This window comes from Scyliorhinus torazame, chromosome X, assembly GCF_047496885.1.
Source record: "Scyliorhinus torazame isolate Kashiwa2021f chromosome X, sScyTor2.1, whole genome shotgun sequence".
In the NCBI taxonomy this organism is placed as follows: domain Eukaryota; kingdom Metazoa; phylum Chordata; class Chondrichthyes; order Carcharhiniformes; family Scyliorhinidae; genus Scyliorhinus; species Scyliorhinus torazame.
The window spans coordinates 18,942,061-18,958,098 of NC_092738.1; the positions used below are offsets into that span (position 1 = coordinate 18,942,061).

The window sequence follows — 16,038 nt, forward strand, 5'->3', positions numbered from 1 at the left end:
TCTGCCTTCAGTCCCTTTAAGTGCGCGAACACCCAGGCCCTCATGACCGGCCCGTTCAGGCCCCTCACATTCCAAGTTACATTCCCCCCCCCGCCGACTAGCCATCTCCTTTTCTAGGCCAGCCACTTGCCCGCGCCTCCCACACCCTCCAGTCCCTCAGACGGCGGACCCCCGCCCCGACCACCTCTCCTACTTCCAGCTCCCCTTTGGCCAATGCAGCAGCAACCCTATACCCCTCCCTCCCCCCGCTAGATCCACATCTAGCCCTTTTGCTCCCCCCATAACACTCCCGTAAGTCAGCTGACTCCTGCTGACCCCGGCCTCTCCCACCATTCCATCGACCCCCCTCCAGTGTGAGAAACGCCCCTCCCCATCCCTGGCAGTCAGTGTGCGCTCCTCTCCAGCACCGCCCCCCCCTCCCCCCCACCCCCGTCCTTCCCTAGCACGGGAAAAAGCCCGCACTTTCCTGAGCCGCCCCCGCCCCCTCTGGTGCAGCTCCTTTTGCGGCCTTACCCCAATTCCCCATCCCCGGGCCTCCACTCCCCCTCTTCCTTCATGGGGGTCTGCCCCTCCAACACCAACACCCACACTCTCCCCCAGTCTCCCCATCAAATCCCTTCACCCATCCCCATCCAGCACCCAAACCAGAGGAACATTCCCTAAACATAATAAACACCATATACACAGTAAACATCCCCCACAACAAACCCTCAATTTGAGTCCAACTTTTCAGTCCGTATAAAGCTCCATGCTTCATCAGGCGTTTCGAAATAGTGGTGCCGATCCTGGAACGTGACCCACAATCGCGCTGGCTGCAGCGTCCCGAACCTCACCCCCTTCCGATGTAGCACCGCCTTAGCCCGATTGAAACCAGCTCTCTTCTTAGCCACCTCTGCACTCCAGTCCTGGTAGATTCGGATCCCCGTGTTCTCCCACCTGCTGCTCCGCTCTTTCTTGGCCCATCTCAGGACACACTCTCTGTCCATAAAGCGGTGAAACCTTACCACTACAGCACTTGGCGGTTCGTTGGCCTTGGGTCTCCTTGCTAGGACCCGATGAGCCCCATCCAGCTCCAGGGGCCTCGGGAAAGCTCCCGCGCCCATCAGCGAATTGAGCATCGTGCTCACATATGCCCCGGCATCGGGCCCCTCCACTCCTTCAGGGAGACCCAGAATCCGAAGATTCTTCCTCCTCGACCTATTCTCCAGGTCCTCAAATCTTTCCGCCCACCTCTTGTGCAGCGCCTCGTGCGCCTCCACCTTCACCGCCAGGCCCAAGATCTCGTCCTCGTTCTCCGAGGCTTTTTACCGCACCTCCCGGATCGCTGCCCCATGGGCCTTCTGGGTCTCCACAAGCTTCTCAATTGCTGCCTTCATTGGCGCCAGCATTTCGGTTTTCAGCTCCTCAAAGCAGCTTTTAAGAAACCCCTGCTGCTCCTGCGACCACGGCGCCCATGCTGCTTGGTCTCCACCCGCCGCCATCTTGTTTTTTCTCCCTCTCACTTTTCGCTGCTCCAAGATCACTTTTTTCACCGCTCCACTCCTGGTCCAATCCATATAATGTCGGGGGGACCTTGCTGTCACCTTCCCACACTGGAAGCCGTCGAAGCCCCTCTAGAGAGCACAAAAGTCCGTTCCCGGCGGGAGCTGTCGAACGTGCGACCTACCTAGGCATAGCCGCAACCGGAAGTGAGATATATTGTTTACAGACAAACAAACCAATCAAACAGGGGCAAAAAAAAAAAAAAAAAAAAATCAGCAAACTGCAAACAAGGTTAAGGTTTACGGCCATCTCGATGTTGTAGTAGAGGTGTGAGGCATCCTCAATTAAATTCATTTTGCGATTCAGTCAGCAGATAACAATCTGGTCACAGCAACGCGTGTTAAGCCATTGATGACACAAGTCTCTTTCAGAAGCACTTGAATTGCAGAACAGTTGTTTTCCATTAAGTGCAGCCTCCCACTTCCCAATGCAGGCCCAACAGCAATCCTGACAGGGACTGTCAGATCAAGCCAGTGGGGGGGAAAAAACACTTTATAATAATAATCTTTATTGTTACAAGTGGGCTTACATTAACACTGCAATGAAGTTACTGTGAAATGCCCCTAGTCGCCACACTCCGGCACCTGTTCGGGTGCATGGAAGGGGAATTCAGAATGTCTAATCCACCTAACAAGCACGTCTTTCGGGACTTGTGGGAGGAAACCGGAGCACCCGGAGGAAACCCACGCAGACACGGGGAGAACGTGCAGACTCCGCGCAGACAGTGACCCAAGCCGGGAATCGAACCCAAGACCCTGGTGCTGGGAAGCCATAGTGCTAACCACTCATTCCCACCTCGAGTCTGATGTCTGCAGTAACCAGAGCATGTGGAAATAAAACTGGTTTTGATCAATGCAATTATGCGGGAGATTGGTTTTCACAATCGTTTAGTACTGACTGAATATAAAACTACATAGAACATCCTGGGCGAGCCCCGCAACGCACCTTATGTGGGCAGCACAGTCGTACAAGTGGCTAGCACTGTGGCTTCACAGCGCCAGGGTCCCAGTTTCGATTCCTGGCTGGGTCATTGTGTGCGGAGTCTGCACGTTCTCCCAGTGTCTGCGTGGGTTTCCTCCGGGTGCTCCGGTTTCCTCCCACCGTCCAAAGACGTGCAGGTTAGGTAGATTGGCCATGATAAATTGCCCTTAGTGATGAAAAAGGTTAGGAGGGGTTATTGGGTTACGGGGATAGGGTGGAAGTGAGGGCTTAAGTGGTTCGGTGCACTCGATGGGCCAAATGGCCTCCTTCTGCACTGTATGTTCTGTTCCATACAGTGCAGAAGGAGGCTATTCGGCCCATCGCGTCTGCACCGTCCCACTTAAGCCCTCAACTTCCACCCTATCCCTGTAACCCAGTAACCCCTCCGAACCTTTTTGGTCACTCAGGGCAATTTATCATGGCCAATCTACCTAACCTGCACGTCTTTGGACTGTGGGAGGAAACCGGAGCACCCGGAGGAAACCCACGCACACACGGGGAGGACGTGCAGACTCCGCACACAATGACCCAGCCAGGAATCGAAACTGGGACCCTGGCGCTGTGAAGCAACAGTGCTAGCCACTTGTGCTACATCTTTAAAAAGACGATGCATGACTGCATTCACTCACAGGCATAGTTATACTTACCTGCTGGAGGTATTTGTCACAGTTGATGAACTCCCGTTCATGGGAGTCCTGTAGTTTGTGGGTTTTAATGTACTGCCAGAGAGCCTGGATGATGACGGGCCTTGTCTGAGTGTGGATGCCCAGCAGACGTGCCAGTCGAGGATCCAGTTTAAACTGGGGCGGCTTGAAGAAAATGAAAATAAATCATTGTACAGACTGAGCAGTGCCCCCAACAAAATGCACAATCAGGCACCTGACCCAGTCTATGTTACAGCCTGCTGCCTGCAGATGGTGAAGACGTGTCTGCTGCCACCCTGAGGCTGCGGCCAAGACTGCAGGTCCAGTTGTTTTTACACCTCCCAAGGAGGTCAACAAAATAAAATTCAATATGCCTTGAGCACCCAAACATGCCGAGATTAATGGTTTCTTGCTCTCTCTTTCCAGATGCTGCCATACCCGCTGAGCTCTCGCAGTATTTTCTGTTTTTCTTTTGGATTCCCAGCATCCACAGTATTTTACTCTTGGGCCACAATTTAGGCCCTTGGGAGGCCCAGAAGTGACCCAGTAACTCACTTAAACAAGTGGCAGGGTTAATAAAATGTTAATTCCATCCCTGCCATATAACACATCCCGACTGCTTACAGCAAACTGACCCTTCCAGCAAAAGGCAGGATGCTGCAAAGCTACCCAAGTGCTACTTACTGATTAAACTTTTTCTTTTCAACCTTGGACCCTTTGATTAGCTTTCTCAATTTTAGTGATTGGCTGAGAGAAAGATCATAGATCATAGAATTCACAGTGCAGAAGGAGGCCATTCGGCCCATCGAGTCTGCACCGGCTCTTGGAAAGAGCACCCTACCCAAGGTCAACACCGCCACCCTATCCCCATAACCCAGTAACCCCATGACCCAGTAACCCCACCCAACACGAAGGGCAATTTTGGACACTAAGGGCAATTTATCATGGCCGATCCACCTAACCTGCACATCTTTGGACTGTGGGAGGAAACCGGAGCACCCGGAGGAAACCCACGCACACACGGGGAGCATGTGCAGACTCCGCACAGACAGTGATCCAAGCCGGAATCGAACCTGGGACCCTGGAGCTGTGAAGCAATTGTGCTATCCACAAGGCTACCGTGCTGCCCCCTGATTATCCCCAGAAAGGATAATCAGCAAGAGAACAGAGTCATGAACTTTGCCCAGAAGTCAATAAGGCTCACTTGAAATGAACTTACTATCAACACAGTTCAATGATAAACTCCCTGAGGTATATAGGGATTTAGCGGTGGCCAAAGGTTCAGAAGAGGCAAGGTTACAAGTTAGTGTTGCTTTCCGTCAACTCCCCATCACATTTTAAACCTCAACTACTCGCACTTTGTGATTTCCCCCTCCAACTTGCTCCTTCTGTGAAGGTGCTCATTCATCCCGAAGTTCCACAGGGGCTGGTGCCCTCCGATACCTCTCCTGAATGGCTATTTTGTTGCTGTGAGAGCTTAGAAGATTATAGCCAGCAAACTATTTGGCTGCAAGCTCCATCACAGAAAGCCCAATCCCGTCCCCTCTTGATAGGGACACAGTTCCCAGCAGGAGTCACCGACAAGCAACCCAAAGCTGCAGCCCTGGCTATCTTTTCTCTTGCAGGAGAGATAAGGGCAACCCCACGGCCTACCTCAGCTAGAACACATTAAACTCAGCACAAACCAGGGGTCAAACCAGGGTCTATTATAGTCCATATGCTTGAGCGCCTCTATCAACAGAGCCAATGGGTAGTTCAAACATTATTTTTGTCAGCTACTTACTTTATATTCTTTGACAGCTCAGTGTATTAAATCCCATTAAAATGGCGAAAGATAATATGCTTGTGAACTTGGTCTGTTGAGAGCAAATTCATGATTATTTTTATTTACCTGGTAATCCAGCATCAGTAACACTGTGCAGCGCACGTTCACATCTCCTGGTCTTTTCACTTGGAAGCCATCAGTCTCTTGGGTTGTGGCTGTCCTGTGCCACTGTTTGAAGTGAATGAGACACTATTACCAGTTTGGTCGAAGAACTCACTCTTTCAGCAGCGCTATCAGCAGGATTGCTCAGAGCCTAACCATGCGCGCAAACATGCTGTCACTCACAGCCAATGTCACTGCACAAGATAATGTCTGATTAACCTGGAGTGTGCTCCAGTTAGTCGACCAGCAGAGCTTTTGTGCTTCAGCCCGCTTCACCTTTTTGAGTCACTGAGCAATATTTAGCCCTGCTTCGAATCCCAAGGGCTAAGCCGACTTCTGAACTAAGCTACACTCGGGCATTGTGGTCTGACAGCCAGCCGGAAAGCTTTTACTGCAATCCAGCAGACCTCAAATCAGCCTCTGTTATGGAAAAGGACAAAATACAGATGCATGCAAGCTTTTCCCGTGATGCATGTCACCAGAACGCCTGAGGCAAGAAGTGGCTCACACCGATGTGGCCTCCGAGAGGCTACCATTTTACTGCAGACAGAAAACACTTCAAATTTTGACACAAAGAACGAAACGAACAAGGCGTTGCACATTGAAACTTATTGTGCAGCACTCCAGATTGCTTACCTCAACCAGGTGGTTGTCGGGCCCATAGAGATCCTTATCCAGCTCAATCACAAGGGATTTGAAGAACGAGGAAAACTTCCGCTTCTGTTTAGTCGCATCGTACTTCGATACAGCTGACTACGTAAGCAAGAATAGATTTTATGATCTGCCTGTAGTTCAATGCAAACATGACCAAGTGAAAATTGCAGAGACTGATTCAGTTGCTGCTTTTTTATCATCCATTTCCAATGAGCACCCTCCAACACCCCCATAAAGGCAAGTGATAGCAACCCAGTTAAGAAACAATCCTCTCATTTTCTTTCTCCGCACTCACCCAGTGTGCCTGGATTCAGTTCAGTGCCTTCCATAAGATGTAGGAGCAGAAGGAGGCCATTCAGCCCATTGAGTCTGCTATGCCATTTAATGAGATCATGGTTGATCGGATATAAGCGTCAGCACCACTTTCCCGCCTTATCCCCATTACCCTCGATTCCCTGACTGATTAAAAATCTGTCTACCTCAGCCTTAAGCATACTTAACTACCCAGCCTCAACAGCTCTCTGCGGTAAAGAATTCCACAGATTCACTCCCCTCAGAGAAGAAATTCCTCCTCATCTATGTCTGAAATGGGCGACCCCCATACTGAGATGATGCCCTCTGGCCCTAGACTCTCCCACAAGGGGAAACAACCTCTCAGTATCGACCCTGTCAAACCCCCTGAGAATCCGATATGTCTCAATAAGGTCGCCTCTCATTCTTCTAAACCCCAATGAGGACAGGCCCAACCTACTCAACCTCTCCTCATAAGAAAATCCCTCCATACCCAGGATTGACCCAGTGAACCTTCTCTAGAGTGTCTCCAATGCCAGTATATCTTTCCTCAGATAAGGGGACCAAAGCTTTTTGCAGTATTCCAGCAGGTCAAGCTACAATCAAAACCAAGTGGAATTGGGACCCTGACTCCAGACATAAACAGAACATGGCCACCTTATTCATCATACTGTTGCTGAGGCACATGGAGATTGGTACATCTCTGATGCACCCCACCTCTGGCCAACTTCGTGATCCTGGCGAAGATAAACTATGTGAAGGCTCAACATCGGGAGCATTCGCGGGAGAGGGGGAAGAAAGAGAAATCTAAGCCTTACATCTTCGAGAAGCCTGCCTTCGACCCGAAGTTCCCAGGATGCCACGGTTCCTTCTCCATCTTCTGCGTCAGGTTTCGCAGGATTGAACGTATTCGAAATAAATATACGAAGCTTGCGCTTTTGCTGAAATAAACAATGAGGGGGAGTTTTAGGAATCAAGTTCTTTTTGCTGTTATGCAGGAATATCACAATCAGAATCATTGAAGACGACAGTGTAGAAGAGGCCCATCGAGTCTGCACCGATACATGAAAAACACCTGACCTGCCGATCTCATCCCATTTGCCCGCACTTGGCCTTGAATGTTATGATGTGCCAAATGCTCATCCAGGTACTTTCAGGCAGTGCCCCTCATAATCTTGTCCACCTTGATCAGGTTGCCCCTCAGTCTTCTCTGCTCCAGCGAAACAACCCAAGCCTACCCAACCTCTCTTCGTAACTGAAATGTTCCATCCCAGGCAACATCCTGGTGAATCTCCTCTGCACCCTCTCCAGTGCAATCACATCCTTCCTAGAATGTGGTGACCAGAATTGCACACAGTGCTCCAGCTGTGGCCTCACCAATGTTCGATACAACATGACCTCCCTGCTTTTGTAATCTATGCCTCGATTGATAAAGGCGAGTGTCCCATATGCCTTGTTCACCACCCTATTTTTTTTTTTTTTAAATATATTTTTATTAAAGTTTTCGAACACAATTTTTCCCCCTTACAAATCACCAAAAATGGTAACATAACTGATAGATAACATTGTTAAAATAAAATAGTGAATTAACAAAATAACACGAAATAGTGCTCCCCCCGCCCCCTCACCCCATCTAGAACACAAACAATTTACCCCCCCCCCCCCAACCGGGCTGCTGCTGGCTATCTATTTCCCCCTAACGTTCCGCTAGATAGTCGAGGAACGGTTGCCACCGCCTGGTGAACCCTTGAGCCGATCCTCTCAGCGCAAACTTCATCCGCTCCAGTTTTATGAACCCCGCCATATCGTTTATCCAGGCCTCCACGCCGGGGGGGGTTTCGCTTCCTTCCACGAGTAAAATCCTACGCCGGGCTACTAGGGACGCAAAGGCCACAATATCGGCCTCTTTCGCCTCCTGCACTCCCGGCTCATCCGCTACTCCAAATATAGCTAACCCCCAGCCTGGCTTGACCCAGATCTTCACCACCTTCGAGATCACTCCCGCCACTCCCCTCCAATACCGGACACGACCAAAACATATGTGTGTGGTTCGCCGGGCTTCCCCCGCACCTCCCACATTTGTCCTCCACTCCGAAGAACCTGCTCAACCTCGCTCCCGTTGTGTGCTCTATGTAGCACCTTAAATTGGACCAGGCTAAGCCTGGCACACGAGGAAGAGGAATTTACCCTACTTAGGGCATCAGCCCACAAACCCTCCTCAATCTCCTCCCCGAGCTCTTCTTCCCATTTTCCCTTCAGTTCTTCTACCAGCTCCTCCCCCTCTTCTCTCACCTCCCGGTATATTTCGGACACTTTGCCCTCCCCGACCCAACCCCCCCGAAAGCACCCTGTCCTGGATCCCTTGTGTCGGGAGCAGCGGAAATTCCCTCGCCTGTTGTCTCGTGAACGCTCTCACCTGCATATACCTAAAGATATTCCTCGGGGGCAGCTCATACTTTTCCTCTAGCGCTCCCAAGCTCGCAAACGTCCCATCTATAAATAAGTCTCCCACTCTCCTAATTCCTGCCCGGTGCCAGCTCTGGAACCCTCCGTCCAACCTCCCTGGGGCAAACCTATGGTTGTTCCTGATCGGGGACCACACCGAGGCTCCCAACACACCCCTCTGTCGCCTCCATTGCCCCCAGATACTTAATGTTGCCGCCACCACTGGGTTTGTGGTAAACTTTTTCGGGGAGAGCGGTAGTGGCGCCGTCACCAGCACTTTTAAGCTCGTTCCTTTGCAGGACGCCATCTCCAGCCTTTTCCACGCCACCCCCTCTCCCTCTATCATCCACTTACGGATCATCGCCACGTTGGCGGCCCAGTAGTAGTCGCCCAATACCGGCAACGCCAGTCCCCCCCGTGTCTCTGCTACGTTGCAGGAACCCCTTCCTTACCCTCGGGGCCTTCCCTGCCCACACAAAGCTCATGATGCTCCTATCTATTTTTTTGAAAAAGGCCTTAGTGATCAATATAGGGAGGCATTGGAACACAAATAGGAACCTCGGGAGGACCATCATCTTAGTCGCCTGCACTCTGGCCGCCAGTGACAGCGGCTGCATATCCCACCTTTTGAAATCCTCTTCCATTTGTTCCACCAGCCGAGTCAGATTGAGTCTGTGGAAGGTTCCCCAGCTCCTGGCTATCTGAATCCCCAGGTATCGGAAGTTTCTTTCCACTCTCCTTAGCGGCAGGACATCTATCCCTCTACTCTGGTCCCCAGGGTGTATCACAAAAAGCTCACTCTTTCCCATGTTAAGCCTATATCCCGAGAAATCTCCAAACTCCCTCAATATCTGCATGACCTCTGTCATCCCCCTACTGGATCCGCCACATACAGCAGTAGGTCATCCGCGTAGAGGGACACTCGGTGTTCCTCTCCCCCTCTAACCACACCTCTTCATTTCCTGGAGTCTCTCAGCGCTATGGCCAGTGGTTCAATTGCCAGCGCGAACAGTAATGGGGACAGCGGGCATCCCTGTCTTGTTCCCCTATGTAGTCGAAAATACTCCGACCTTTGCCGATTTGTGACTACACTTGCCGTTGGGGCCCCATAGAGGAGTTTAACCCAGCTGACAAACCCCTCCCCTAACCCAAACCTCCTCAGCACCTCCCATAGATACTCCCACTCTACCCTATCAAATGCCTTCTCTGCATCCATTGCCGCCACTATCTCTGCCTGCCCCTCTCCTGGGGGCATCATTATCACCCCCAATAGCCGTCGCACGTTGACATTCAATTGTCTCCCCTTTACGAACCCGGTCTGATCTTCGTGCACCACCCCCGGGACACAATCCTCTATCCTCATTGTCAGCACTTTTGCCAGCAACTTGGCGTCCACATTTAGGAGCGAGATAGGCCTATAAGACCCGCATTGCAGCGGGTCTTTATCTCGCTTCAGGATTAGTGATATCGTCGCCTCTGACGTTGTCAGGGGTAGGGTCCTCCCTTCTTTGGCCTCGTTAAAGGTTCTTACCAGCAGTGGGGCCAACAAGTCCACATATTTCCTATAAAATTCCACCGGGAACCTGTCAGGTCCCGGGGCCTTCCCTGCCTGCATGTTCCCCAGCCCTTTGGTCACCTCGTCCACCCCAATTGGCGCCCCCAGGCCTGCCACCTCCTGCTCCTCCACCCTCGGGAACCTTAGTTGGTCCAGAAACTGCTGCATCCCCTCTTTTCCCTCCGGGGGTTGGGACCTATATAACCTCTCGTAAAAGGTCTTGAACACCTCATTTACCTTTCCTGCTCTCTGCACCGTGGTTCCCATTTCATCCCTAACTCCCCCTATTTCCCTCGCCGCTGTCCTCTTTCGAAGCTGGTGGGCCAACAGGCGACTCTCCTTTTCCCCATATTCATATCTCATCCCCTGTGCCTTCCTCCACAGTGCCTCTGCCCTCCGTGGTCAGCAGGTCGAACTCCGTCTGGAGTCGTCGCCTCTCCCTGTATAGTCCTTCGTCCGGGGCCTCCGCATATTTTTTATCCACCCTCAGAATCTCCCCCAGTAATCTTTCCCTTTCTTTGGCCTCTGTTTTCCCCTTGTGAGCCCTGATGGAGATCAACTGCCCCCTGATCACGGCCTTCAGCGCTTCATACTACCCCCACTCGGACCGCCCCATCATCGTTGGCCTCCAGGTACCTTTCGATACATCCCCGCACTCTTCCGCGGACTCCCTCATCCGCCAGTAATCCCACATCCAGTCGCCAGAGTGGACGCTGCTCCCTCTCCTCTCCTAGTTCCAGATCCACCCAATGTGGGGCATGGTCTGAAACAGCTATGGCCGAGTACTCCGTTCCTTCCACCCTCTAAATCAGTGACCTTCCAAAACGAAGAAATCTATCCGGGAGTATACCTTATGGACGCGGGAGAAAAAGGAGAACGCTTTGGCCAGCGGCCTAGCAAATCTCCACGGATCCACTCCCCCCATTTGGCCCATAAACCCCCTAAGCACCTTGGCCGCTGCCGGCCTTCTTCTGGTCCTGGATCTAGATCTATCTAACCCTGGGTCTAGCACGGTGTTGAAGTCCCCCCCCCATTACCAGGTTTCCTACCTCCAGGTCCGGGATGCGTCCCAGCATCCGCTTCATAAATCCCACATCATCCCAGTTCGGGGCATATACGTTGACCAGCACGACCTCCATTCCCTGCAGTCTGCCACTCACCATTACATATCTGCCCCCGCTGTCCGCTACAATGTTCCTAGCCTCGAACGACACCCGTTTCCCCACCAATATGGCCACCCCTCTATTCTTTGCGTCCAGCCCTGAGTGGAACACCTGTCCCACTCATCCTTTCCTTAACCTAACCTGGTCCGCCACCTTCCGATGCGTCTCTTGAAGCATGGCCACATCGGCCTTCAGCCCCTTTAAGTGCGCGAACACTCGGGCCCTGTTAATCGGCCCATTTAGGCCTCTCACGTTCGACGTGATCAGCCGGACTGGGGGGCTGCCTGCCCCCCTCCCCTGTCGACTAGCCATCACCCTCTCTTGGCCAGTCCCACGTCCCGGTTCCGCGCACCCACCCGTCCCTCAGGCGGCGCATTCCTGCCTCGACCACCTTTTCTCTTACCAGCTCCCCTTCGATCTCCACAGCAGCAACCCAGTTGTCGCCCCCCGCCCCCCCCCCCCCCCCCCAGCTAGATCCCCATCTAGCATGGTTACTCCCCCCATATTGCTTCCGAAAGTCAGCTGACTTCAACTGACCCCGACTTCTCCCGCTCTCTCCTTGACCCGACCGACCCCCCCCCCCTCCCTCCCGTGTGAGGAACTCCCATCCTCCTTGCGCCTATCTTCCCGCCACCATGTCTCTGGCGCGGGAAAAGAAAAAGAAACCCCGCGCTTTCTAGTGCCATCCCGCCCCCCCATGGCGCAGCTCCCCCTACCGCCCCGCTCCCATTCTCCGTCCCCCACCGGTGTCTCTTCTTCCCCCCCACCGGCGCCCACATTTCTCAGTGTCCCCCCCTCCCCAATTTACACCTCTATACATCAGCATTTTCGTTTCCCCTCCAACATCAGTCCCTCAGTTCTCAGGTCCAGTTTCTCTTTTTGAATGAAGGTCCATGCTTCTTCCGACGTTTCAAAATAGTAATGTCCGTTCTGGTGCGTGACCTACAATCGCGCCGGCTGCAACATCCCGAACTTCACTTTCTTCTTGTGTAGCACCTCCTTGGCTCTATTGAAACTCGCCCTCCTTCTCGCCACCTCCGCACTCCAATCCTGATACACTCGTATCACCGCATTCTCCCATCTACTACTTCGCACCTTCTTGGCCCATCTCAGAACCACCTCTCTATCATTGAAGCGGTGAAATCGCACGATCATCACCCTCGGTGGTTCTCCAGCCTTTGGTCTCCTCGCAGGGACCCGGTGGGCCCCTTCCACTTCCAAGGGGCCCGAGGGGGCCTCAGCTCCCATTAGCGAGCGTAGCATCGTGCTTGCGTAAGCCCCGCCGTCAGCTCCGTCCACTCCCTCGGGGAGACCCAGGATCCGGAGGTTCTTTCTCCTTGATCTGTTTTCCAGGACTTCAATCCTTTCGGTGCACTTCTTATGGAGCACCTCGTGGGTCTGCATTTTGACCGCTAGGCCCAGGATCTCGTCCTCGTTGTCCGTTACCTTCTGCTCCACCACACGAAGCTCTATCTCCTGGGCCTTTTGTGTCTCTTTAAGCCCCTCGATTGCCTGCAGCATCGGAGCCAGCACCTCCTTCTTAAGCAGCTCCACACACCGTCTTAAAAATTCGTCCTGGTCTGGTCCCCATGTCGCCTGGGCTGCCTCCGACGCCATCTTGCTCCTTTCTTTCTTCTGCCGCTGTCCTCGAGGATTCTCCGAGATCTGGCCGCCACCGCCGATATTTTTCTTTTTCGCTGGGGGGGTACTCCCTGTTGCCTCACCCCACACCGGGTTTCGTCACAAAAGAATTTCCCGTTGGGGCTCTTAAAAGAGCCCAAAGGTCCGTTTGAGCTGGAGCCGCCGAAACGTGCGGCTTAGCTGGTCATCGCTGCAACCGGAAGTCGTTCACCACCCTATTAACCTGCCCTTCTGCCTTCAGAGATCTATGGCCAAACATACCAAGGTCCCTTTGTTCCTCAGAACTTCCCAGTGTGATGCCATTCATTGAATACTTCCTTGTCAAGTTTCTCCTTCCAAAGTCTATCACCCCACACTTTTCAGGGTTAAATTCCATCTGTCACTTATCTGCCCATTTGACCAGCCCGTCTATGTCTTCCTGTAACCCAAGACGCTCAACCTCACTGTTAACCGCCCGGCCAATCTTTGTGCCATCTGCAAACTTACTGATCCTACCCCCACATAGTCATCTATGTTGTTTATATAAATGACAACAATGGGGCAGCACGGTAGCATAGTGGTTAGCACAATTGCTTCACAGCTCCAGGGTACCAGGATCGATTCCCGGCTTGGGTCACTGTCTGTGCGGAGTCTGCACATCCTCCCCGTGTCTCCGTGGGTTTCCTCCGGGTGCTCCGGTTTCCTCCCACAGTCCAAAGATGTGCAGGTTAGGTGGATTGGCCATGATAAATTGCCCTTAGTGTCCAAAATTGCCCTTAGTGTTGGGTTATGGGGATTGGGTGGAGGTGTTGACCTTGGGTAGGGTGCTCTTTCCAAGGGTCGGTGCAGACTCGATGGGCCGAATGGCCTCCTTCTGCACTGTAAATTCTATGATAATAGGGGACCCAGCACAGATCCCCGTGGTGCGTTGTATTAAAGAGGCTCTAAACCTAGCGAATGAGGTAGCTTAGGCTTTCCTGGTATAGAATGCATCTTCTTGCAGTATTTGGACTACTTTAAAAAGAACGGATTTGAATCACTCTCTTTTTCTCGGATTATGTTGGTTCAGCTTTGAATTCCTCTCCCCAAGGAGGGGAACAGTTCCATTGGTACTGGCAATGGTACTGCACCTCAAGTGTTTACTCTTGATGTGCAATTCAAGATAGCGAGTGCTGCGAAACTGTATAAGATCACAATCATATCCTTCGTCCACATTCCAGTCTTTGTTTAATTGTCCATCCGTCCCCAACCACGCAGAAATCAATTTTAACACTAAAGGTTAGTTAACTTGGCAAGGAACATAGAAACTGGAGGAGGCCATTCAGGCCCCCTCAACTCCCAACCACATGACTTGCTTCCAGAACCTTTAATAGGATGGTATGTTGCCTCCCTGGTGCCAGGGTCCAGGATGTCTCCGAACGGGTAGAGGGCATCCTGAAGGGGGGAGGGCAAACAGGCAGAGGGCATTGTACATATTGGTACTAATGACATAGGCAGGAAGGGGCATGAGGTCCTGCAGCAGGAGTTCAGGGAGCTAGGCAGAAAGTTAAAAGACAGGACCTCTAGGGTTGTAATCTCAGGATTACTCCCTGTGCCACGTGCCAGTGAGGCTAGAAATAGGAAGATAGAGCAGCAAAACACGTGGCTAAACAGCTGGTGTAGGAGGGAGGGTTTCCGTTATCTGGACCACTGGGAGCTCTTCCGGGGCAGGTGTGACCGATATAAGGAGGACGGGTTGCATCTAAACGGGAGAGGCATAAATATCCTGGCCATGAGGTTTGCTAGTGTCACACGTGAGGGTTTAAACTAGTATGGTAGGGGGGTGGGCACGGGAGCAATAGGTCAGAAGGTGAGAGCATTGAGGGAGAACTAGGGAATAGGGATAGTGTGGCTCTGAGGCAGAGCAGCCAGGGAGAAGTTGCTGAACACAGCGGGTCTGGTGGGCTGAAGTGCATATGTTTTAATGCAAGAAGTATTACGGGTAAGGCAGATGAACTTAGAGCTTGGATTAGTACTTGGAACTATGATGTTGTTGCCATTACAGAGACCTGGTTGAGGGAAGGGCAGGATTGGCAGCTAAACGTTCCAGGATTTAGATGTTTCAGGCGGGATAGAGGGGGATGTAAAAGGGGTGGCGGAGTTGCGCTACTGATTAGGGAGGATATCACAGCTGTACAGCGGGAGGACACCTCAGAGGGCAGTGAGGCTATATGGGTAGAGATCAGGAATAAGAAGGGTGCAGTCACAATGTTAGGGGTTTACTACAGGCCTCCCAACAGCCAGCAGGAGATAGAGGAGCAGATAGGTAGACAGATTTTGGAAAAGAGTAAAAACAACAGGGTTGTGGTGATGGGAGACTTCAACTTCCCCAATATTGACTGGGACTCACTTAGGCCAGGGGCTTAGATGGGGCAGAGTTTGTAAGGAGCATCCAGGAGGGCTTCTTAAAACAATATGTAGAGAAGGAGAGGTCGTGTCTCACTAACGTGATAGAGTTTTTCGAGGAGGTCACAAAGATGATTGATGCAGGTAGGGCAGTGGATGTTGTCTATATGGACTTCAGTAAGGCCTTTGACAAGGTCCCTCATGGTAGACTAGCACAAAAGGCGAAGTCACACAGGATCAGGGGTGAGCTGGCAAGGTGGAGACAGAACTGGCTAGGTCATAGAAGGCAGAGAGCAGCAATGGAAGGATGCTTTTCTGATTGGAGGGCTGTGACGAGTGGTGTTCCGCAGGGATCAGTGCTGGGACCTTTGCTCTTTGTAGTATATATAAATGATTTGGAGGAAAATGTAACTGGTCTGATTAGTAAGTTTGCAGACGACACAAAGGTTGGTGGAATTGCGGATAGCGATGAGGACTGTCAGAGGATACAGCAGGATTTAGATTGTTTGGAGACTTGGGCGGAGAGATGGCAGATGGAGTTTAATCCGGATAAATGTTAGGTAATGCATTTTGGAAGGTCTAATGCAGGTAGGGAATATACAGTGAATGGTAGAACCCTCAAGAGTATTGAAAGTCAGAGAGATCTAGGTGTACAGGTCCACAGGTCACTGAAAGGGGCAACACAGGTGGAGAAGGTAGTCAAGAAGGCATATGGCATGCTTGCCTTTATTGGCCGGGGCATTGAGTATAAGAATTGGCAAGTCATGTTGCAGTTGTATAGCACCTTAGTTAGGCCACACTTGGAGTATAGTGTTCAATTCTGGTCGCCAC

The 16,038-nt window shown here is 51.9% G+C and overlaps 1 protein-coding gene across 2 annotated transcripts in view; it reads right to left on the bottom strand.

Moving 5' to 3' along the window:
* Nucleotides 1-16,038, bottom strand: part of smarcd1 (SWI/SNF related BAF chromatin remodeling complex subunit D1) — a 76,995-nt gene that overhangs the window by 31,992 nt on the left and 28,965 nt on the right. For both annotated transcript variants that reach the window (XM_072493782.1, XM_072493783.1), the window contains exons 5-8: nt 6,858-6,980; nt 5,731-5,847; nt 5,059-5,160; nt 3,171-3,332 (exon numbers count right to left, since the gene is read on the bottom strand). In XM_072493782.1, coding sequence (XP_072349883.1) covers nt 3,171-3,332; nt 5,059-5,160; nt 5,731-5,847; nt 6,858-6,980 — 504 coding nt within the window. The remainder of the gene's footprint in view (nt 1-3,170; nt 3,333-5,058; nt 5,161-5,730; nt 5,848-6,857; nt 6,981-16,038) is intronic.